The sequence below is a fragment of the Solenopsis invicta genome, chromosome 1 (genome assembly GCF_016802725.1).
Source record: "Solenopsis invicta isolate M01_SB chromosome 1, UNIL_Sinv_3.0, whole genome shotgun sequence".
Classification (NCBI taxonomy): Eukaryota; Metazoa; Arthropoda; class Insecta; order Hymenoptera; family Formicidae; genus Solenopsis; species Solenopsis invicta.
Window position 1 is genome coordinate 4,801,065 of NC_052664.1, and position 26,741 is coordinate 4,827,805.

The window sequence follows — 26,741 nt, forward strand, 5'->3', positions numbered from 1 at the left end:
CACAGTTTAATAACTAGTACCGAACAAACTGATCGCAATTGCACTGACTATACCGTCGCTCATCATACAATTTGTCTTATGCACTAATGCGACGCAAAATTGCCACAATATTGTCTTGTCGTATCACTTAACCGGTTCAGCACGCTTTGGGGTTCGTACTTTCCAATCGCGACGAGTGATGTATAACGCAACCGCAATGACGATTCATACGGATCTTCTATCAACTTTGATTTAGGCGGGAACTCACGATTCAATCTCGTATTTTTTATTATCAAAGTTTAATTTAAATGTCTAGCTGTGTAATCAGCAAATATCTTCGATTTTGCGTTCCGGGATCGAACGGCAAACGTTAACAATTTTATTTAAAAAAAAAAAATGACAATGGCATAAATTGAATAACGTTACGATCGGAAGCACCGAAAACCACGATTGCTATCCTCACTCTTAACCACAGTCAATCGCGCGTCTGAAAATGGACCGCCAAAGTAGCACGTGGACAACGCGACTACGATCGTCACTGGTTGAGGTCGGCAGGTGCCACGCAAGACGTCCAGATAGTGCGGTTTGTAACGAGAGAGGGCGACCGCCGACGACCGCGCGCGCGAGCGTGCAACAGCGGCTGTATGTCGGCGGCTGTACGGCGGTTACGCTCGTGGCGGGGACTCGGAGAACTCTCTTCCTCGTCGCTCCGCTGCGTGAGCGCGGGCGCGAACGCGAATCTCAAGATTAGGTTGTGTATCCAAAGTATACGGGTACGGATGTATTTTAAACAAAGTTGTTCTATCAGGTTAGGACTAGCTCGCGTACGATGTCGCAATATCGTGCGTTGCGCATGCTATCGCGACAGTGTCATCGGTGCAATGCGAGATGCTCTTCCCACTTGAAATTCGACGTTGCTCTCTGTTCTGTTTGCTTCTCTCTCCCTTTCTCTCTTCCTCTTCTTTCCCTCCTACTTCGCTCTCACTCTTTGTCCCCTTTCCCCTTCACCATCCCTCCTCACTCTTCTAACCGTTCGATGTACATGACGTTCGTCGATCGTTTTCTCGCGACCGTCCGCTCACGCAGGATTCGCAGAACGGATCGACTTCCCTCCTTCTCGGTGCGCGACTCCGACAGGAACGCGTATGGCCCGCGTCGCTTCAGGAAAACCCTAGAGTCATGGATACCACCTTTGTATTCTTTACAGGTTTACTGTCTTTTCGAGCGTATCAACAAATGCGCTACAATATGCAATTGATGCTTATCTGAAGCAAATATACAGTTTTGTATTCTTCATAAATATGTTCGATCTATTTAATTTATTGACCGTAAATTTATGATTTAAATGCAAAATGGCATATAGTATAAAGTAATATACAGAATAATATAAAGATGATATCTGCAATTTCTTGAATTTTTAATTAAAACAAAATATATTAAAAAATATATTTGGATTATTTTTAAATGATTGATCTTGTTTCATTTTTATAACGATTAAATAGAGTAAATAGATAATGGGGATAAGTAGCATGAATTTTACATCTTTCGATTCTTACACGTGCAAATCAATCATTTAACAGCAGGAGATAATGAAATTGGGACGGATACGAAACCAGCAGAAATCACAGAACTCACGTTTCATACGATCTTATGTAAAATACGTAAAATCAATATAGCGCATTACATATTTTACATCTTCTGAATATAAACTTTGTGAATATAATAAGGACCTTAGCAACATATTAAGTTAAAGAACTAAATTTTGCTATAAATTACAGTATGAAATCTTTATATATTTTATATTATTCCTATTAAATAAAAAAGCGTTTTAGAAGAGTTTTATAATTATTGATACAAAATTTATTACATGTTATTATTTAATTAATTATTACAAGTACATAATATACCTGTATCTGTACATGATGTCGCACAAATAATCTTTCGTATAACGCACATAATACTTTATTTTTTTTTTAAATATATCAAAACTGAAAAAAACAAAGTATAAAAAGCTATATATATATATATATATTTTATACTTTGGTTTTTATAGTTTTGATATATCTTTAAAAAAATAAAATATTATGTGCGTTATACGAAAAATTATTTACGACATGTACAAATATATATATATATAATATATATATATATATATATATATATATATATATATATATATACACCCAGATAACATTATGATGGCATAAAGACGACTAAAAGACATTTTAAATTAACATGTCTTTTAGTCTTTAAAGCGCTTTAAAACATCTTAAAACATCTTTTGAATGTCTTTTAGACATATGTGTTGTCTGGATATTATACATATTATTTTATTGTTATATTTTACATGGTTATATAAATAAGATTTGATCATTCTATTGTATACTTGAAACTTATATAAGAATCTTTAACAATTATATAGAAGAAATATGACAATTAAGTTGATAATCGGCCAACTGACAAGGAGCCGCGAGGTGTTATATCGTAAAGTAAACCTAATCGTTGGCATCATATACGTAGGGTCAGTGACGGCTAGTCACGTGGTTTACACGTGGGTTTCATTCATAAAACGTAGGTTGTAGCCGCAGCAATGCCGACAGTAGCAGCAGCGGTGGCTGGCTGTTACTAATGTGGTAGTAACAACTCTGGTAGTAGTGATACGCGTAGCAACAGTAGAAGATAGTAGTAGTAGTAGTATTAGTAGTAGTAACTGCGGTAGGTAACAAGCAGGCAGGCAGACAGACAGACGGGCTAGCAAGCAGGAAGGTGGTTAGCCCGAACTGACTGGCTGGCAAGTGGAGGCAACGACGGATGCCGTAGAATGGAGTTTGTAGTGGTGCGCAGTGTGTTGGTTTACGCGCGTTGGATTTTCGCCTCGAGCGAGCTGTCCAACCAACCAGCCAACCAGCCAAGTGAAGCGGAGGGAAAACGAGGAAGAGGATTCACGCGACCGTGGGATCAGATGTGATATCTCTTTCCCCTTCTATCTGACTCTTCTCTCTTTGACTTTCCAGCTTGAGCTTCCTTAAAGTTTTCTCTATGTCACGTATCCGTTATCCACACCATCATATAAAGATTACAACTTTAAAACCGTCTTTATTCCTCGCCTCATTTTCTCGCAACCTGCTCGCTTTTGCTCTTTCACTTTCATCTTTCCTCTTTATACTGGCTATGATGCTCGTCCACTTATGTCCACATAAATTCAACGAGTCCATTGAGCATAAGCATTCTCAAACGACTGATTTTATTGAAGTTGTGCTTTAATTTCTTCCAATCTTACAAATCATGTTTAAAACGTAATTAAATATCCAAATCCAAACTTATATTCAAAAACATAAATATTAGTTTATGGCACACTGATGAAATATTAAATTAAATGCCGTGAATTTTTCAGAACAACTTGTAGACTACAGAATTAAGTTCTGATAATAATAGCTATATAGCATTACTACTGTAAGCATTTCTAAAAATCTTCTATTTATTTGTTATTTGTCAATAATTAATAATTTGGTTAATAACTTGAAGATTATGTTACAATATTGTATTACAATAAGTGTACTCATTAATACAGTAATATATAGAGCCTTTTCTCTTACCAGTTCATTACTAGCGTTTATTGTATTCGCGTCTAAAAAACATTTTTTGGCCGTTTGATCATTGTGGTTAGAATTTTTTCAACGTCCCATTTCTTTCTAATCTTAATTTTTACAAACTGGTTGCATTTCTAATAATTCACAATTATTACAATAAAATGATGTTTTATCATCTTTGATAAGTTAATCAATATACATATGACAGAGAACTCATAAAGCACATGATATGCATATGTTCTTAAAAACGGCATACGTACATTTTAGACTTCCGAGTCTCGTTGAACGCGCGCATATCCCGCGGGAATCAATATCCGCGCGTCTCCTAGCCTCTCCCCTACACCCCTGTCTTCCCCAGTCTCTCATCGACCATCTCTTGCTCTCCCGTTTCCTCTTTCCTCCGCTACATGGATTTACCCCCTCACTCATACTTTCTCATGGGTGCTGCACCTTCTTCGGTACTGTGCACTGTGTACCACCCCTTACGCAGAGTAGAGTGGAGTAAAGCGGAGAGGAGCGGAATAGAGCGGTGCGGCCATCCGCCTCTGATGAATGTGATTTTGAGAAGGGGAGAGCGGAATACGGCCGCCTGCCTTCCCTCTTTGGTACCTCTACATCCCTTTCTACCACCCACTCACGCTCTCCCCGCACCAGACTCGATCCCTCTTGCTCCCTTCACCCCACTACCATCTTCTCTCCTCTATCAACTTCCACCACGTCAACCTACCAACCTCTCCTTCGTTTCTCTACTCCGGCAGCTACGTCTCTCCCAAGTCGACACACAACTACAAAACATTCAATTTGAACGTAAAGTTAAAACGAAATGGATTTTCCACCGTGAGTACAGTCGCTATCAAAAGCTCACACTCAGTTTCCCTGATAACTGCACAGATTCACAAACACCAGAAAGATACAAAATGTAACGAAAATACAAATATGTAACAAATGTATTAACACTTTTACATATCACATTTTCGTATATTATGCAATCGAATTATCTTCGTATTTATTTTTGTTCAAGAGTGTCCTTAATAATATATATCCGAACAATAAGAATACAAGCTGCACGTAATATAAATCGTACTGCTTTGCTGTTCAGGAATAATTTCAATGCTTTTAACAATTGTTTCTTTGTTTGTTCTTTTTTTGTTTTTTGTTTAATGAATTAACTATTAATTGCTTAATATTATCTAATTTTATCGCCATTCTCTATTTTATCGTTCTAAAATACGAATTATCATTTATTACGAAGATAGAATTTGAAAAGATGTCGAAATCTTTTTAAATTATCAATTCTTCATATTTCTTTCAAAAAAGAAAAATTATTTAAGTTGGTTGCAACAAATTAACTAGATAATTATTCAATATTTATCAAGTATCTTCTGTTGTTTGCGATTTTAATTACAAAATAGTAATAAAAACGATTAGATTATACACTCAAGATATGTCTTCATAAAAAAAAATTGAATATCGGTATTGCATAATCAATATAAATAACAAGGAAAAGCACATTTTCTTCTAATAACAAAAGTAACTCCAAATTAAAGCAAAATGAAAGCGGATTCGTGAAAGGATCTGCACTTTAGTGAATTGTAAGTGAGATATAAATTATGCATTTAACTAACGGGAGTCCTTCTTCTTGTTTTTGATTTATTTGAAAAACTGAACGAAAAAAAAGAAACTAATAAAAAAATATAAAGTATGTAAAAACAAAGAAAATAATTTTTTCTTTTATTTTTACTTCTTCTTTTGTTAAACTGATTAGAGAATACAGTCCTTGAATGAATAATATAAAAAATAATACATGTAAAGAACGTATGTTTGTCTATATTTTTGTTATTCATAGATCTCAAATCAATATTTTGAAAATATCTATATTTCACTACTAAGTTTTTTTTATTGTCTGCATCAACATAAAAAAAACAATGGAGTACAATAATGAAATACAATGATATACAGAATATATTAATAGTACAAATAGAATAGATTTCAGTTTAGTTCTGTCAAGGGACTTTCCAAAAGAGTGAATCAACCCCTGTCCATTTTGCCAGGCATCGACTATGGTCACCCTCAACTTTACCCTCGCTCTCAACTACATTCTTGCTTCTCCTCTTCCGCTCTTTCTTATACGGCCGAGTTCCTTGACAGAAAACTGGCTTCGCTCTACTATCCTTACGTAGTTGGTAGCCTGGTTGAGTAGGTCAGATGAAGAATCAGGGTCAAGTTCATGGCTGTGCTGACGAGAACATGTTGCGATTGATATATTGTATGTTTTTAACTTGTTATATTTTACAATTACTACTATATATCGTTATATCTATTGAAAACATTAAAAACATTAAAAACTATTCATATATAATGAAGCAATAAATATTTTAATATTTGTAGCTTTATCAGTATTTATAAAAATATTAATTAACAATCATTACATACATATTAATATATATAAATATAAAAAAGCAATGACCCTCACAGAAACGATTCTCACAGAAATATCAAATAAGATGTCTCTCATTCAATTAACCGATTTTTAATTTTTTTAATTTAAAAGAATGCTACATCATCGCAAATTAACATCTGCACTAACTCGAAAAAGTAATGTTCAGTTAAATGCATCAGTCGCAAAATATTTGTAAAATGTAATCACAAAGTTAAGAAAGAAAAAAACACTTATTTTATATTAGTTATCGTTAAAACAACTCGACCGTATTTGTTAAAAAATAACTGATATAAAAGACAGTATTAAAAATATAAATTTTTTGTTTAATGTTAAATTAAAAAGAATCAAAGTTGTATTTGTCAGTATGTTATATCAATACTTCTAATCAATACTACTAAGTAAAATGTATTAGTTGAATAATAATTATTGATACAGGATAATATTAAAAAAAAAGGAATAAAACCAACATGGAATTCTTCATACTTTGCATGCTTTTATTTCACAATATTATCGTACAATATTGTAAAACTTAACTGCCAACTTAACATACAAATATTTGTTGAAATATATTGAAAAAAAAAAGGAAAAGTAGTTGTATTATTCTTAGCAAATTATGAGTTTAAGGATACTGGTTCTCATTATTGTGTAGAAAACGTTTACAAGGGACCAGTCACGACTGTTAAAAACTGATTCAATTTTCCTTGAAATATTTTATTTAAAAAAATCTAGCAAACACAATTTTTTTGTAGGTTCAATTTGACATTTAAGATGTGGAATAACCACTCAAAGGCAATGCTTTATTTAATTTAAAGAGATTATCGGCAAAACGACGAAATGTATAGAAAAATGTGTGAGACAAAACTTTTATGATTTTTTAGAACTTTATAACTCTATTTGTGGATTTTATAACTATATTTTTGTATAGTTTTTAACTGTATTTATGTTTTAATTATTTAATATTTTTCAAAATATCCTATCCTTCATTATTTTGAAAGGTTTGTTTATTTCTTAATTCTCGAATTAACCCTTTCTAGTCAATATGAGATCATTCACGTTCGAGCAAAATTTTCCGCATTACGTACAACGCTACTGCATGCACCTATAGACGGAAGCACGCACTTTTGCATAGCTGCATAACCATGCGCATAAGGAATTTAATTGATCCATTAGCACATGCATAAGGAAATGGACCAATCAATTCCTTTATGCATATGGTTATGCAACTATGCAAAAGTGTGTGCTAGAGTCTTATACCTTGCCTAAACAAAACTTCATTAGTAGGAGAATATGGTACCGCAGTGGCGCTCTTTAACCGCTGTTATTTCAATAGGTTGATGTGAAAAATTCACAATACACGACTGACCTCAGCTTGGCTGGTAAAGGTGCTCAAATTAAAAGTAAATAATTTTTATATTTCTTATAATATTTTATTTTATCAATATGTTTGCATGATATTTGTAATTTGTAACTTTATATTAATCAAAGTATTTGATTTTTATGGGGAGAGTTGGGTAAATCGGATCTATATAGCTGCAGTTTTTGTTTTCTATCGCATTAAGTCCGATCGTAAAACTGAAGGTGCCATTGAAAAGATAATTTCCTTCATTTTTGCTTCAGACCATTTTGACGTATCTCTTATCTGTGTTGAACTATAACGGAAAATGTAAAAACGCTTTTTTCGGTCCGATTTGGAACTACTGGTTTCTGGCCTAAATCGGACACTCCCATTTTTATCAACTTTTCAATAAGATTTCAAAAGATTATAATGTATTTTTGTTTAGTATTGCATAGAAACGAACAATTTGACAGTAAAAAGTAAAAATTTTATTTAAAAAAACAAATTAGTAACAGCTTATATAGTTAGACGTTTCCTGGTCATGTTATGACATGGTTATTATATAATTGGAATTGAAATCAATAAAAATCAATTATTCGAGTCTGATGACTCATAATTTTTTACTAATTTAACATTTCTAGGATCAGATTTGGTTGGCCGATTAACAGTACTACGATTGCAAGTTGCAATTCTGACGTAAAAGTTCGATTTGAACACGAATCCTTTCGAACTTGGGAACAATTTTTACAATAAATCGTAAAAGACTCTCAAAAGAAATCACAACATGATTGATATTTTTGAATTCTACAATTTTTAATTATCGTAAGTCAATTAACTTACAAATTTTTAACACCTTTTAATAATAATTTACAAGAATTTTCTTTTTTTAAAAAACTTTTGGACAATAGCTGAAAATACATATTCACGTGTATTCTGTAAATGTTATGGCAGAGAACTGTTAAACTGCTGCTACATGTTCGGTGTTTTATAAGAATTTACATTATAAATAGCACGCAAATCTGCTGAACCTTTTCATTTAAATTAAAAGGTCCAATTTGGAACACGGTTCGACTTATCTTACTCTCCCCTATATATATAAATAAAAAATATAATTTTTATTTTATAACATTAAAATTCATTAAACAGAATTAAAGCTATATTAATTGAAAATCCCATATTACTCGCTAATTTTATTAAAATTAATAAAAATACAAATTATTCATCTTGCAAATTTAATATTAAATTATCAATCCAAACGAATGGAACATTTTTGTTATAAAAATATCATCTTTAACTTTAATTTCTTTTTTGGATCAGTTCTCTACGATGATTTTTAGGAAAATTATTATTTTTCGAAAATTACTCTTCATTCGTTGTAACTTATTTGTTCACATATTTGCCAAAATTATATAGTTTCACCAATTGTTATTGCTATTTCACTTTTTAATCGTATACTAGAAGGTTGAAACTAAATAAAATTATCGTTGAAAACCATCTCATAATGGTGTACCCTTTAATAGAAGCGTAAAACGCGAATGATGGCTAGTGAGGAACAAAACGTTACAATGGCGATTAAGTGTTGAATTGATATAAAAAATACGTCTCTTACACGGAGAAAATAACTTATTAGCATAGCATTTTATGCTATTATAGTAAAATCTACTAGTTGTTATATAGACATCAAAGAGATCAGCTAAAGTATTAGTTTAATATATGTTAGATATAAGTTTGCTAAAACTACGAATTATTTTAAGGTAAGAACAAATTTATTGAATCACAGATTTAATTCCATATAAATCCATTTGTGTGAACAATGGTATTTTTGCTTTAATAACAAAAGTATTTGTTAATGATATATTATTTTGCTTTAACCGCAAATTAACTTATCTGTAAAGACAAATACACATAGCAAATTTTTTCTATATTAACAACTTAATAAATTCTGCTCTCCTAATAACTACTACTAATAATTATTACTAATAACACTAACAAATAATTTCTAAACTTATATTGCGTCAATTAAACTCTGTCGTTGCACTATAGATATACAATAACAAAAACAATTTGGCTACAATAGCAAATTATTTCTCTTCGTATAAAGTTTATTGTTTAAGAACATATTTCAAAAAGAATCGGTTCCGAATGGTTGTAATGGGTTTTTTGTAAGTAACGAACAAATTTTAATCAAGAATCATATATTTTACGATCGTTCTAATGCATTATTAAATAGTACATAACAAAATTGGAAATTAATTTTAAAACTTGTTACCGTTACTCGTTATCTATTGAAAAAATAAATAAATCATCCGCATTATCATTACTTGAAGAATATCAAGTAATTTTACAATTCTCTTTTTTTTAACGAATTTCTTTGTTCATTTTTTGGCATCCATTTATTTCTAATCAAAAGACAAAGTAGCGCATCAAATAAATGCGCAGCACAAAACTGCGCGCAAGACTGTCATATGTCTTTTTACGTAAGCCAGTGTGTTGCGATCACGCAAGATTATCAGATCTCAATAATGACTAAACCGATCAAGTTTTAAGTAAGCTCAATCGATAGCTTGGATTTGAATTATATAATGAAAGTGCGTATTTTTTTTCTTCGTGTCCTACGAGCGGAGGTATCATGATGGTGTCTAAATCTCAATATTTTCATGTAAGACACATCGTCATCGCCTTCGAAAAATCTCCCTTTCACATTTTCGATAGCCAGATAACACTTGATTGCCTATTGCGATACTACTTGCCTACAGTTTCACTAGCACTGTATAGAACTAAGAATGAAGTAAGTGATTTGCGTAATCATAGTAATCAATTTTATCGGCCACTCTTTACATCAAGTCAATTTATTATTATAATTTAGTAAGTGTATCGTGTGGATTAAATAAATCGGTGAAAAGTGTAAATCCAAAAATTTGTGTATGGTTAATAATAAAGACGTTTCATCAAAAAATAATCATCCTGGATATCGGTATCATGATTACAATCATCATGATAGTAGATGACGTCTGCAAATGAGATGTTAAGGATTGGTAACTACGTTGAGGTGTTGATCATCTTCAACCAAACGAAGTAAGACCTGTCTTGATTTGATTCTTTTTATAGAACAAGCAAATTTCTTTGTAAATTACCGCAATTAATGTCCTACTTCAATTTTTTATTCAACAATATAATGATAACTGTTACATATAACACGTTTTTTCAAAATACAAGGTAGTTTGTGCTAAGTAAACGCACGAGACTTATGTATTATATGCGAGTCGACAATTGTCTATTTACAATTTCTTATTCAACAATATAATAACAGACATCACATATAACATGTATTTAAAGTTACATTCTGAAATAGAACACGTTTGACACATTCTTAACTTTTCAGTATTTTCTATGAAATTTATTACACCTGTATAAAGAGATCTGTGTCATGATGAAGAGATATTTATTTTTTCGGTAAGTATTTTCAATATTTATCTGTAAAATTTAATATAGTAGATCTGTATTTTTAATAAGTTGTTTAATAAGTTGTATGCAAAGTATACAATATACATCATTATCATATTACATCAATGATGTGACAGCCTTTAGTGAACCAATGCCTGTTCCAGTTTTTGCCTTCAAATCCTCCTATCCATTGCTACACTTTACCAGTGTCGGATTCCAATGATGTTGGCGTCATGTTCAACTCGAGTCACTTAAGCCTCGGTCTTCCTGGTTGTCTATTACTGCCCATACCATCTGTGATCCTATCCATCTAACAAGAAAAGGTTTCGACGTGTCCCCCTCCGATTTTTACGAGCCTTTAATATGTTGTAGTACAGATAAAAATAAAAAACACATATTTTTTTATACGTGTCCATTTTCACTTTTAAGAGGTGAAATACTACATTTAAGAAAATAGGTTTTTTCTTTTGAAGCATATATTGTCGAAACTATAAAAGATAGAAAAAAAAGTCCTAATTGAGAGCTAAATGGCTCAGAGAGTACATTATAACAGTGATAAAAAAAATTTTTTTTAATTTTTTTTAATACTTTCCAACACCACCTACCTATTTTTTTCAAAACTTTTATTTCTTTTTATAAGCAAAAGAAAGTTTGTTTTATTACGAATTCAATGATATATGATAAAGTTACATTTCCATTTACCAAAAGTAATTAAAAAGCTCTCCATAACGCATGGTACGCGCACCCGTCCGTGCGCTACGAAAATGTCCCCCTCTGATTTAGATGAGCTTCTAATAAAGCAAAAGAGGGTTTGTTTATAATTAATATTTTCTACTAAAACTTGAACAATTACATTCGTCAGAGTGTTTGACAGTTTCTAAATTCACAATAATGAAATATTTATTATTTAGGACGTGATTTATAAAAATCTAATCTCACTGCATAAAAGGTGGAAGAAAAGAACTGGTTGTAATATGGCTATCCGTAAAAATAATTTTAAAAAATTAGTTTAGTTTACAAAAAAACAGTATCTTGTTATAAAATTATATATTTTTAATTTTCCATTGTTTAGAATTTTTCTTATTTAGAATTTTCCTGCGTTCAAAAGCTTTAAAAATACTATTAGAAATTTTATTAAAAATATCATTTTATCCCTGTTTAACATTAAACAACAAGCATAAAATGATGTCTCTAATGTTTCTAAACACCGCTTTTTAAAATAACAATCGATTTATCAAAGAAATATTTTTATATAAAAATTTTGCTTTAAAAACTGTATTAACAAAATTCCATGTTATTATTTTAACTTTATATAACTCAAAATGTATACGGCCGAATAAAAAGTTAAATAACAAAAAACACTCGAGTGTATGTACCTTTGTGTGATAATACACTCAAGTTTAAGAATAAGGAAGTATGAGTAATTAAAGGTTAAAGGTGTATATTGAAAAAGTTTAGAAGTGCTCAAAAGTAAAAATGCCTCGTCAGTCATTATGTATTGGCATATTAGCATCACTAAAAAAACGGCGGGCTACTAAACAAATAACTCCATAAGCAATTATTAGAATACCTAATAACGGAAAGAATAGGGGTAGCCATATTGTTGACAGTAGCCATAATACCTTTTTCTCCTCTATGTTGTAGTGCAGATAAAAATAAAAGACACATATGTTTTTAATCAATCAAATGCTCAATTTCACTTTTAGGGGGTGAAACACCCCTTTAAAAAAAATCGGTTTTCTACTTTTAAAGTGTATATCGTCGAAACTATAAGAGATTTAAAAAAATGTTCTTATGTAAAGTTAAATAGTTTAAAAATCACTTTATAACAATGATTAAAAAATTTTTTGTAAATTTTTTAAATATTTTTTCCTACCACCTACTTATTATTTTTAAAATTTTTATTTGTTTTTATAAGCAAAATAAAGCTTATTTTATTACGAATTTAATGGTATATGGTAAAGTTATGTTGCGACATTTCCATTTTCTAAAAATCATTAAAAACCATAACAACCGCACGAGTGCAAGGAACATGCGTGTAAGGATGTTTTTAATTATTTTTGGAAAATGGGAATGTCACGACATAACTTTATCATACATCGTTGAATTTGTAATAAAATAAGTTTTATTTTGCTTATAAAAATTTTGAAGAAAATAGGTAAGTAGTGGGAAAAAGTATAAAAAGAATTTAAGAAACAAATTTTTTTATTACTGTTATAAAGTACTCTTCAAACCTTTAACTCTCAACCCTCAACATTTAACTCTCAATTAAAGCATTTTTCTTTATTTCTTATAGTTTCGACAATATACGCTTTGAAAGTAAAAAACCGATTTTCTTCAAAGGGGTGTTTCACCCCCTAAAAGTAAAATTGGGCACGTATAAAAAAATTCATAAATTAGTTTGTGCTCTTTTGTGTAAAAACAATCATTAATCATCAAAAGGTCCAATAAGAGCGAGAATAAATAAGATTGTCAATAAAATTCTTTAGTTAGACATTTACATAAATGAAAACGCTGGACGTTTCGGGTTAACTTGCCCCTTATCAACATAAAATTATTTACATAATTAAAACTTTCACGGTGCGAATGGAAACGCAATAGTTGGAACGTTGATGTGATGTCGTCCGTATAATGTCATCTCTAATAATTGGATAAAAACGAGAGTTTCATAAAGACGGTTACATGTATCGTTATCCTGATCAACATAGATTTAGTAAAAATAACTCAAAGAAAAACGCGATCCGGTCAGAGAAGAAAAAAGTAAGAACTTACGTGAGATATGTGTGTATATAATAAGTTGTCTTATACATGGTCAAAGTTTTTCAAATTCGATTAGGAACACGTAAGGATTTTAGACAGAGAAACTAATCATCACAAACGACTTGTCTCCGAGATGATACATATAAAAGAGCAAAAGAATAGCATTAACTTAATGAAAGATACTGAATTTCTAGATGAATCTTATTCTAACATTCTTGTAAAGTTTGCACAATAAAAATAATAACCTCTCAACATCACAACAAGCTATTCGAAAGTCACATACACACTTCAATACATTTACAAGATTTTGAAACCGATACTTAAACTCTTTTCTGCTATATCTCTCCTCGGAGACGGTTCGTTTGTCATGTGCTCTGTGAATTTGAAAAACTTTGACCATGGATAAGACAACTTATTATATACACACATAGCTCATGTAAGTTCTTACTTTTTTCTTCTCTGACCGGATCGCATTTTTCTTTGAGTTATTTTTACTAAATCTATATTGATCAGGATAACGATACATGTAACCGTCTTTACGAAGCTCTCGTTTTCATCCAACTATTAGAGATGACATTATACGGACGATATCACATCAACGTTCCAACTATTGCGTTCCCATTCGCACCGTAAAAGTTTTAATTATGTAAATAATTTTATGTTGATAAGGAGCAAGTTAGCCCAAAACGTCCAGCGTTTTCATTTATGTAAATGTCTAACTAAAGAATTTTATTGACATCTTATTTATTCTCGCTCTTATTGAATCTTTTGATGATTAATGACGTATAAAAAAATATGTGTCTCTTATTTTATCTGTACTACAATATATTAAAGGCTCGTCAAAATCAGAAGGGGACACCTCGAGACCTTTCTTTGTAAGTTGTATTTTTACGTAAGATACAATATCGTGATAATTGTAAAGTTAGTATAAGTTATAAATCGTTGGTATAACTGTTATACCTTCAACGCCAAACGTCTTCGATATTAATTTCTCCAAAAATTCTGCACATTATTTTTCTTTCCAAAGGCGCTCAGGAGACTCTCATCTCTCTTGCTCATCGTACACGTCTCACAAACACATGTTAGAATTGGTCTTATAAGTGTTTTACAATATATACATTTTAATTTTTGTTTTCCAGCTGAAGAAGTGACTTCTCAAGTGCTTGTTGAGACGGTATGCACATTTAGAGACCGCTTTAATTTTTTGTTTTGTCTCAGTGCTGACGTTGTTTTCATGATCACATGCTTGTGCCTAAGTATGTGAAGGCACTTCAAAATTATAGTCTCCTATGGTAAGATTTTGGCGTATTTGGCCAATCGTATGTATTCTTGTTTTTTATGTTGTTAATATGAAAATTTTTTTTTTCCCATTTATCTCTAATCCTATTTTTTTCGCAGTTTTCTCGATATATTAATAAATTATTCAAGTCATCAATTGACATCGCAACAATGTCAATGCCAGTAATTGGGTTGACTTAAAAGGGATCCTGTGTCTACTGCTAACTCCCGATTGTCTTACCATCTTCTCCAGAACCAGGCTAAACAGGATGCACGCCAAGCTATCTCCCTGCCTTATCCCATTGATTAATTTAAAGGGGTTTGATAACACATTCTGTATTCTCACCTTGCATATCACCCTACCTACTTTAATCGTCCTAATAATTTTTGATGGAATTTGCAGCTGATATACTTTCATTGCCTGATATAGTTTCGATTTTACTATGCTGTCGTATGCCAATTTGAAATTGATAAAAAGGTGATATTACTATGTTATGTTCTCTTATCTTTTCCAGTATTTGGCGTAAATATTTAATCAATTGTAAATCTTTCTTTTTGATAGCCGGCCTGATACATCCCTACGTATCTCTGTGCGTATGGAAATATCCTCTCAAACAGCACGTTTAATAGTATCTTATAAATGGTGTTAAGGAATGTTATACCCTTATAGTTTTTACGTACAAATTGATCTTTTGTGGAGGAGGCACGTTAACACCTAGTTCTTCTGGTACCTTTTCTGGTACAAGAAACGTTTACGAAGTGTTTGCATCAGATTTAGACAAGCTTTTAATATGTTGTAATACAGATAAAAATAAGGGACACGTATTTTTTTTATACGTGCCTTAATGCATTTTTAAGGGTGAAACACTCCTTTGAAGAAAATCAGTTTTTTTCTTTCAAAGCGTATATTGTCGAAACTATAAGAAATAGAAAAAAATATTCTAATTAAAAGTTAAATGGTTTAAAGAGTATTTTATAACAGTGATTTAAAAAATTTTTTTTACACATTCCCCCATCACTCACCTGTTTTTTTCAAAACTTTTATTTTTTTTATAAGCAAAATAAAGCTTATTTTATAACGAATTCAATAGTATATGACAAAGTTATGTTGCGACATTTCCATTTTCCAAAAGTAATTAAAAACCATTCCATAACGCATGGTACACGCACCCGTCCGTGCACTATAGAACTGTCCTCCTTCGATTTTGACGAGCCTTTGATATGTTGTAAAGATTAAAATAAGGGACACGTATTTTTTTTATACGTGCCCAATCTCACTTTTTGGGGGGTAAAACGCCCCTTTGAAGAAAATCGGTTTTCTTCTTTCAAAGCGTATTGTTGAAATTATAAGAGATTTAAAAAAATGATTTTATGAAAAGTTAAGTGGTTTAAAGAGCACTTTATAACTGTGATAAAAAACATTTTTGAAAAAACTTTTTTTATATTTTTTCTACTACTTACCTGTTTTTTTCTATTTTTTTTATAAGCAAAATCTTTCAATTAGAACTCTTTTTTTCTGTTTCTTAAAGTTTCGACACTATACGCTTTAAATAAAGAAAACTGATTTTCTTTAAAAGGATGTTACACCCCCTAAAACTGAAATTGGGCACGTGTAAAAAAATACGTGTATCCCTTATTTTGATCTGTACTACAACATATTATAAAGACTCGTCAAAATCGGAGAGGGATACTTCGGTAGCGCACAAACGAATGCGCGTACCATGCGTTATACAGTAGTTTTTAATTATTTTTGGAAAATGGAAATATCGCAACATAACTTTGTCATATACCATTGAATTTGTAATAAAATAAGCTTTATTTTGCTAATAAAAAGAAATAAAAATTTTGAAAAAAATAAGTAAGTAATGGGGGAAAGTAAAAAATATAAAAAGAATTTATTTTAACATTGTTATAAAGTACTCTTCAAATCATTTAACTTTCTATTTGAACATTTTTCTCTATCTCTTACAGTTTCGACAATATACGCTCTGAAAGAAATAAACCAATTTTCTTCAAAGGAGTATTTTGCCCTTAAAAATGCATTAGAGTATAAAAAAATACGTGTTCCTTATTTTTATCTGTATTACACCATTAAAAGCTCATCTAAATCTGAGGCGGACACTTCGTAAACGTTTCTTGTTAGGTCCAATATCTCCACAGGATAAAGACCTCACCTGCTGTCTTAATAAGTTCCGCTGATATTGCATCTTCTCTAGGTATCCTCTCCATAATTTTTTAAGTTTTTTAACAGTTGCTCTTACCTTCGCCAAGGACAGTGGATCCTGGTCTTCTGTTGTTATGTCCTGCTGTTCACTTGCGAATTTTTGTTCGTTATTAGTTAGCAATTCAGAAAAATGCTCCTTTATGTCATTTTGAGAGCAGCTTGTCATAAAAGACATCTTTTTCATCCTCTGTCTTTTCTTCTGTTGGCGCATCGACGTTGATTAAAAGCTCATGCTGTGAAATTTACCTTTAACCCTTAAACACACTAGAGGATTAGGAAGATCCTCTATGAAGTTTCGAACGCTTGCTGTGTGAAAACGGAATGAGATAGGAGATTCGGACCGGGGAATAAAAAAATTTTTTATCTTTTTCAATTAATATGCAAGACAAGTTATAACTAGAATATTGAAGCATAAAAATTATGTAAGAAAGAATACCAGTACCTACTCGGTTATCACGAAACATAGAATAACCAAGGGCCACGATTTTGACTGGGGTAATATTTTAATTTGACAGAGAACGTTTTTCAGGGAAACGCTTTTGATTTCTAAAATGCTACATATTAAGTGCCAAGATAATGGTCTTAATAAAATAATGATTTTAATAGACAGGCAGACACGGAATATTTACACCTGCCTATACTTATATCCTTGACAGATTTTAATTTAACCTCTCGATTTTATCACTATTCTATTATTTGAACTACGTATTAACTAAAGACGAAAATTAATTGGTTTGACCTTGATACCGACAAAAAGATACAAAAGAACACTCTCGTTTATGACATTTAAATTTGAGAAATCTTAAATCATTGTATTTCACTATTGTTACATCAACGTAAAAGATTGACGACGTCAATGATCTTGCATTTATTTATTAATCCATTTTACGAGCTGATTATGTATTAATGCTTCTCTCTTCACATGATGAGTAAAAATATTAGCAATTGTTAATGTTTGTAGTTAACGATACAATTAATGTTTGTCGTCACACTTTAGAATTTTAAAATATATTCAGTCGGATGATCACTCGAATTGTAACGAACGTAAATCTTTGACTCCGCCATGTAATGACAATTCTATAATTTACTTTTAAAGTATGACTCTTTAGCTTTAAAACGTCATATTTAAAAATTTTTTTTAAATTTTTTATTGTAAAAATGTAATTTTAAAAAAAAGTGGATTTTTGAACAATGTTTTTATTTTTGCTTAATGATTTTTCCTTTATAACTTCACAATAAATGATGTTTTAGCAATCAGAAAATGATTGATTATTTTTTATCAGTATTTGCTGAAAATGACCCAAACTTGTGTTGAAACGTTCGAACCTATTTAATGGAAGTTGTTTAATAAACACAGAAAATAGAAACACATCAACAACCACGTTGTGATTCTCATTATCCTGTCTTTTTGAAGTATTTAATTGATATGGTTTATCAACTATTGATCAACTGAAATTTGAACGGAACGGCAACAAAGTTTTATTGGAGTCTGTGGGACTACTATTTTGTGTGAGTGTAACTTTCTTGTGAGTAATCTTATATCATGTATCCTATGTCTATGTTTCATAAAAAAAAAAAAAAATGGACAAAACACGTTCAAACAGGTTCGTTCGCGTATGTTACTCGCATATACTCTGTCTAAAGTTAGAATACATATAATGCTGTGTTAGAATCTCGTACATATAGCGCTGTGGAAAAGAAGACTTTTGCGTAGAGTCCGAAATATATCATAAAACACATAAATTTTCAATTTTAGATACCTTGATTTAATAAAAAATACCTCATATTTGCCTTGTTTAATAACTGTACTTTTTAATAAGAATGACAATGACATAATTTTTTTTTTTAAGTATGACTCCAAGATAGCACAAAATATTTATAAAATATTTATTAAATATTTATAATATTTATTTTAATATTTTATAAACATTTATTATAAACATTTACTGAATGTTTTTATGGTTCTAGATTCGACAGATCATAAATATTTATCATAAACGTTTCAAAAATATTTATGATAAATTTATGATAATTATTTTGAAAATATTTGAAATATTCGTATAAATATTATATTACATTACATAATCCCAATAAGCAAAACAATATTTTTATAATATTTTAAAAAACAATTTTTGTAAAAAAATTCCATTCTTAAAAATTTCTTTTTGGAACTTTCCAAGCAATCATCTATCCAAAGTCGCGACCCCGGTAAACGTTGCTTAACCTTTGTGATCGCTGCGAACTAAATCCGTGATGACCTGAGAATACTTTGTGTTAATATGTGTATAATTGGTAGAGCAGGTGTCAATATACGTTATCAAAAAAATGAAATATGTATAATTAAAGCATATTATTTATATAAACATATATAAAATTATACTCTTTTACTATTTTTACAAAATGCGGAATAGCATCTAGAATAACTTTTGTTATTCTTATTTGTTTAAATAAGAATGTAACTAGAAAATATATGTTAATACAATATAATAATAATTAAATAAAATACAAAAAATTTTATAAATTATTAATATAAATGTTTATTTTTTATTTATCGTAAATTTTTTACTAAAATATTTTGTAAAATATTTTAGTAAATATTTTATAAATATTTTAATAACATTTTGGATACCAATTTTTATAATTATTTTTGTCATGTACATAAAATATATATAAAATATTTTTATAACATTTATGAAAAATATTCATAATAAATGTTTATTAATATTTATCATAAATATTGTGTGCTATCTAGGCTCTTTAGTTTTAAAACACCGTAATGTAAAGTCTTTAAAAGTTTTTTGTTGCAATGATATGATTTTTTTAAAAAAAGATTTTTATATCAAAAATATTTTTGTATTTCCCTTGTTTTAATTATACTTTTTAAAAAGAAAGACAATGCTATAATTTTTTCTTAAAGTATAACTCTTTAGCTTTAAAACGTCGTATTTTAAACTTTTTAAAAATTTTTTGTTGCAAAAATATGATTTTTTAAAGAAAAAGTAGTTTTTTGAACAATTTTTCATTTTTGCTTAATGGTTTTTCCTTTATAACTTTACAATAAATGATATTTCGCAGTCAATTGTGCAATCACATTTCTGAGATTCTAAACTTTCATTTAAAAAAAAAATTGTTGAAAAATATTGATTAAAACCAAAGTTATAGCTACTCAACTTTAAAAAAATCTCCTAAACCGGAAAGTGTATTTACGTATTTTACGGGATCGGTGTGTTTAAGGGTTAAAACATATCACACACATTCTTTGTCTTACGGATTTTCAATTCAGCACTTGCTGCATCAGTTTTTATCCGACCACGAAGCCCACTCCCAGTATGTGCTTTTTCTTATCGCAACTATAATATACATCAAAATTCTTTTTTTGTATAATTGCATTGTTTATTATACATCTTACTTCCTGAATTATTGTAATATTTACTTTCTAGATTATTAGTATGTCTATCAATTGCAGTAAAGCATCACTTCTACAGAAAGTTCTAACGTTCCATGTGTATATAGTCTTAAATCATTGTCCTTTTTTTATTTGCCAAATCGTATTCTTAAAAGCAACCTGTCCAAGGCACTTCCTGAGCTTTGGCAAGTGCAATTTTTTCCGAGGCCTAATGGTTAGTCCAGCGCTCAACCTCCTCTAGGAGGACCACACACAGATAATGTGGGGTCGCGACTTCTCTGTTCCGTGTTTCCTACCAGAATTGGCTACCTGATTTTCCACATGAGCTAACAGTATCACCGCTTGATGGTAAAGCAAGGACGTGAGAAACGTTCTAGGGATCAACCATCGTGTTAAACACTACTCTCTTTTGACATCAAAATATACAACAATATCATGAATAAATAAGTTGTCTCACTTTTTCATTGTTTATTTACTATTTATTATTTTCTTTTTTTTTGTTTGACTAATTTCGATTTTGTACTGTGAAGAACTAGAAAATAGTAAATAGTACATTATTTACACTATTTATAATATTATATTTATAATATTGTTATCCCGATAACAAACTGCGCGCATACTGTGCGCAGATCGAGTGGCAGCAAATTCGATCAGATGGTGACAGCAGATCCATAGCCATCAGTGCCTGCATTAAGCTCAAGATTTTCCGACAAAGTTTACTAACATATTATGTTGACAGATTGGCGGCAAAAACGGAGCAAAACATGTGCTGATCTGTGCGTGCGGGCAATCTTTGACGGCAGACTAACCACAAAAAACGAATTCAATAAGTTGCATATCCTGCTCGATTTTTACAGCCAAACTACTTACATAGCACGGCCAACAGGCTATATATGTCTTATTTTTGATGACAGTTCGTCGACAGCATCAGATGATACAGACACTGTGTGCAATTTGTTGCTACTTTAGCACGCCGCGCCGCACGCGAAGTCTGCCTCTGCACGCTTGGCTATCTGAGTAAATAAACAATAGAGAAGAAAAAAACTTATTTAACCATGATATATTAATATATAAAATAAATAAATAGGAGAAGGTATTATGGCTAATGTGGACATAACAGCTGCCTCTATTATCTTCATTATTAAGTGATGAATACTAACAATTGCTTATAGAATTATTCATTTAGTAGCCTGTCGTTTTTTAATGGCGCTAATATGTCGATATACAATAGCTGACGATTGTTAGCTAACGACATTTTTACTTTTAAACACTTCTAAACCTTTTCAAAGTATAATTTGCTATTTATTACCAAACACATATTATCTCATGTTTTTAAACTTGAATATATTATCACACGAATGTATATACAGGGTGATTATTAATGATTGCACCCACTTTTCATCATAGGAGCACGCATTTGTAATTTCTAATATAATAATATATTAGAAATAAATATCCATCGATAAATCATGCTCCTATAATACAAAATAGGTACAACCATTAATAATTACCCTGTACACTCGAATGTTTTTTTTTTTATTTAACTTTTTATTCGGCTGTACATACTTGGGTTATGTAAAGTTAAACGACAACATGGAATTTTGTTAATATAGTTCTTTAAGCAAGTTTTTTTTATCAAAATATCTCATCAATATTTCAATTGTTACTCTGAAGGATGGTGTTTAGAAACAAAGATATTACTTTGTTTAATGTTAAATAAAAAAAAGGGATAAATTAATATTTTTAATGATATCTTTAAAGTCTCTAAACGCAGAAAAATTGTAAATGATGGAAAGTTAAAAATACATAATTTTGTAACAAAATACTTTTTTTTAAACTAAATCAATTTTTAAAAATTATTTTTAGAGTAGCCATATTACCATTACTTTTTTTCTTCCATCGATTATGCAGTGTATTACATTTTTATAAATAACATCCTAAATAATAAATATTTTATTACTTTGAGTCTAGAATCTATTCAATAACACTTTGACGAATATAATCGTTCAAGATTCAATATAAAATATTGATTATAAACAAAGTTATTCAATAAAATGAAAATGAATGCCATATTACTTTCTTCTTCTCTATAAACGTTTACGAAAAAGTATACGGTACACAGTTTGAAAAATCTTGTAAATGATTGTAAATTCACGTAGAAAATTATTGAACACAAAGACCATGTATAACCTTCTCGTTATTCAAATATACTAGACAAAACAGGCACGCGCTACAAAGCTTATGATATTACATAATTTTCTACAAATTACACAAATTTAATTTTACATTATTAACCCTTGATACACATCCCACATACCAATGAATCTCCTTAGGATATCCTATTTCGGATTGATCCTATTCTGATTCAAAATGTAAAATCATCTATAGGCTGTTCTTAAGACATTTATAATATCCATTAAAGTCCTTAGTATATCCTATTCTGATCTGAAAAAAATTTTTTTTTTATTACTTATAATATACAAACCTTAACAGCACAAAACGTCCTCAGGATGATCTTGAATCCGTTCTGAATGTCCGGGGACGTGAATGGGATGGGTTTAAAGCGTTACAACATCTCATAGACGTCCTTAGGACGTCCCTAAGAGGTTTGCCGTCTAGATTATAAACACGTCAAACGCGTATAATTTGATAACCCCTATGATTTTTTTTATCTGCGGGGTTATTCTATTTAGCTGTATGTAAATACTTGTGTTTCTGAATAGCATATATTAACTATTTGAAACTTATGCTTTTGCTCTTTTAAAGTTCGAAATTTCTATCTTGAACACAGTACTATTGAGAAACATAAATATTATCGATAGACAAAATAAGTCCATGGATGAAAAAATCTCGATTTACATCCCAATGAGCAAACAATATTTCTAAGTATTTTTTAAATGTTTTTTTAATAAAAATTTTTTCATATTTGATTTAATTATTGTATTATATTTCTAGTTGCATTCTTATTTAAACAAATAACAGAAGTTATTTCAGATGTTATTTTGCATTTGTAAAAATCACTAAAAACTTGTAATTTTATATATATTTATATAAATAATATGCTTTAGTTATACGGTTCATTTTTTCAATAATATATATTCACTTAATCTATCAGTTATATAAACGTATTAGCATAAAATGTTCACAGATCATCACGAGGGATCCAGTTCGCAGCAATCATAGAAATCAAGCATCATCCCACCGCGGTCCCTACTTGGATGGGTAGCCTTGGGGATTTCCGAGAGAAAATTTCCGAGACTTTTTGTTGCAAAAAATGTTTTTTAAAATGTGAATAAGCTATATTAGGTGACTAGGCTATACATGTGAATTTATAAAAATATTGTTCATTGGAATTATGTGGTGTAATAATATTTATGTGAATGTTTTGGAAAAATTTATAGAATTAAAAAGTCCCAAAAATTATTTTAAGAGATTCATTGGACATCCTCAGGATCAAATTTCATTATCCAAAAACATCCTGAAGATTTCTGAATTGGACGGGATCCGATAGCGCACGGTGCGATAGTCCACCAACCAATCATCTTAACTTATCTAACCCAAACAACGGAAAAACTCTAGGCATCGGCCGTTGTGAGTGGTAGTGGGCTATCGGTCCCGTGCGCTATCGGGATCCGCCCATCTGAATTACGATGTCTTAGGGCTCTACATAGTGGATATTCAGACATCCACAGGATATCCTTAGGATCTCTTAAGTTTATCTAAACACATACTCAGAATATTAGAAAATCTTTTGACATATATCCGCAGGATATCCCTGGGATCAATTTTCGTTATGTGGGGTACGCAATAATCAAAGAAAATAAATGCAAGACGTTTCGACTTATAATAAACGGTCTTCTTCAATACAAATAAAAACAAGCATCTGTAACAATAATTAACAACAATGTTTGGTCCTAATCTTTTAAATATCAAACTAACCAATAATTACAAACAATTATTAAATCTGTGGAAAATCCGTGAAGTCAAAATTATCCAGTGATTATTAGTTATAAATTTATAATTTGAAAATATACAAAATGAGCTATTCATCATATTGAATATATTTTTTTTTCATATTAATATTATTTTTGAATTTAAATATTAGGATCAGTCAAATGAAAACGGAACAGACTTGTATAACGAGCATGGCGCGGACGTTGGGAACCCTTTTCTGTGGGTTTATGGATGTAATCTCTATTAAGAATTAGGGGAGAACGGCGCGAATGTTCACCACTGTGTTATTTATCTGTTAGAAGTACTCAAAGTGAGGTCAGCGCGTCGTGTGTGCCTCCAACATCACTATGGAGGCCGGGAAAGAAGAACAGCGAGGTATAATGCGATTTTTGACTGCGAAAGGGGTGTCAGGTAGTATAATTCATGTCCAAATGTCTGCTGTATATCGCGAACACAGTATGTCATGTGCGCGTGTGTTTGCGTGAAATAAACGAATTCGAGAAAATCGTTTATTCTACATGTATTCCTCACTTCGAGTACGTCTAACAAATAAATGACACAGCGGTAAACATTCACGCCGTTCTCCCCTAATTTCCAATAGAGTTCACGTCCATGAACACACAAAAAAAGTTACCAACATCCGCACCATGCTCGTTATACAGTCTGTTCCGTTTTTATTTGACTGACCCTAATAAATTCAAAAATTTTAAATAGTAAATTTAAAATGTTGATATGAATTCATTTTTGAGTCACTTTCAACTCATTTTTTTTTACTAACAAGGGACATGTCACAAGGGTCCGGCGCCGATTTGATTCTCCTTGAAATATGTTGTTAAATACGAAAGTTTAAGAGACCCGTATTTTTTTATATGTGCGGAACCTCAAATTATGGGGGTAAAACATCTCTTCGAAAAAAGAGAAATTTCTCTTTTGGGGTGAATTTCATCGAAAGTATAAGAGATAAAAAAAAATTATTTTAACAAATGTTATACGGTTTAAAGAGTACTCTACAGTTGTAAAAAAAAATTTTTGTTTATTTGGTTTAACAAAATACCCCCACTACCCAAAGTTTTTTATATTTTTAAAATCTTTTTTTCAGCCAAATTAAAAGTTTTTTTCCAAATTCAACAATATATAATAAAAGTATCTTACGAAATACCATTTTTGAAAATTAATTATAAACGCCTGCTTATACGCTATCCGTGCTCATATACGTAATTACTACTTAGAGAACGGCGTGCGTGCGTGCGTGCGTGCGTGCGTGCGTGCGTGCGTGTGTGTTTGTGCGCGCGTGTATGTACTATATACACTTAATTCAAATTTTATAAAAATGTAATAATTTTTAAAGCATACATCAGTCTTGTTATTTCTTTTACATTTAATTTCTGCCTTAAATATAAATTAAAGATAAATCTATCCTTTTATAATTATTGTATAAAATTGAATACTTAAAAAATAAACAATAAAATACTCTGTGTCGCATAAAAAAATACTATATCTTAAAAGTTAATTATGTTGCTCAACAATAATATGTTTAAAAAAATGGTACAATTCTGATATAACATACGTGACTTCTAGAAGATTATTTTTCTTATCAATACATAAATTCTTGACATTTTCAACAATCCATTATACTTTAGAAAAGTATAATATTTTTAAAATAAATGTAAGATATTACATACAATGACACGATTAAATTAATTTACGTGTACGTTCAAGATAAATGAACAGGCGTGACATTTTCAACAATACATTATACTTTAAAAAAATACATTTTTAAAATAAATAATAATGTAAGATATAACATACAATGACGTGATTAAATTAATTTACGTGTACATTTAAGATAAATGAACAGTCAAGATAAGTAGATAGTATAAATATATTTATGTGGAAACGTTATGTTCAGTCAGTGCAGAGTTTTATTATAATCACGTTTGTGCAATTTGTTAAATTGTTTTTATATTACAAAGAGAAGTTTAACATTTTTGGAAATGATTATTAATCTGCTTAATGCTGTTAGACTTTTATTGGTGTCTATAAGTTCAATATATCTAACAGAAACATCAGTAATTAAAGCAGAAATAATAAAATTAAAAGAAAATATATAAAAATTATTGCTGGATAGCATTTTTCATTATAATGGGTTGCTAGTAACGGAAGAAACCTATCTCAATTATGAAGAACCTTATAAATTACATGGTTATGAAATAATTGAAGATAACGAAGAAGCATGGAGTAAAGATTATTTAAATTCTCATGTTTAATGTTCAAACGATAATGCAGATTTGGACAGTTCTTATAGAAGACAAGCTGTTGAGTAATGGCGG

General features: G+C 30.5%; 2 protein-coding genes across 2 annotated transcripts in view; one reads left to right on the forward strand and one right to left on the reverse strand.

Annotated features, from left to right (window-relative positions):
* LOC105205392 (TOX high mobility group box family member 3) overlaps nucleotides 1-596 on the reverse strand; it is a 280,237-nt gene extending 279,641 nt beyond the window's left edge. The window contains exon 1 of the mRNA XM_026138290.2: nucleotides 21-596. Coding sequence (XP_025994075.2) covers nucleotides 21-66 — 46 coding nt within the window. The 5' untranslated portion in view covers nucleotides 67-596. The remainder of the gene's footprint in view (nucleotides 1-20) is intronic.
* Nucleotides 597-2,584: 1,988 nt separating this feature from the next.
* LOC120357902 lies at nucleotides 2,585-25,500 on the forward strand. Its single transcript, XM_039449797.1, has 2 exons — nucleotides 2,585-4,406; nucleotides 23,606-25,500. Exons 1-2 carry the CDS (start codon nucleotides 3,977-3,979, stop codon nucleotides 23,638-23,640), a joined length of 465 nt encoding a protein of 154 aa, XP_039305731.1. The 5' UTR covers nucleotides 2,585-3,976; the 3' UTR covers nucleotides 23,641-25,500.
* Nucleotides 25,501-26,741: the final 1,241 nt, after the last annotated feature.

What these genes read in the sequence shown, in the direction of transcription:
- LOC120357902 (XM_039449797.1), top strand. Translation starts at nt 3,977, where the DNA reads ATGGATTTACCCCCTCACTCATACTTTCTCATGGGTGCTGCACCTTCT. An exon ending in AACGAAATGGATTTTCCACC is followed by an intron (nt 4,407 to 23,605) that starts GTGAGTACAGTC and finishes AAATGTTCACAG; the next exon opens with ATCATCACGAGGGATCCAGT.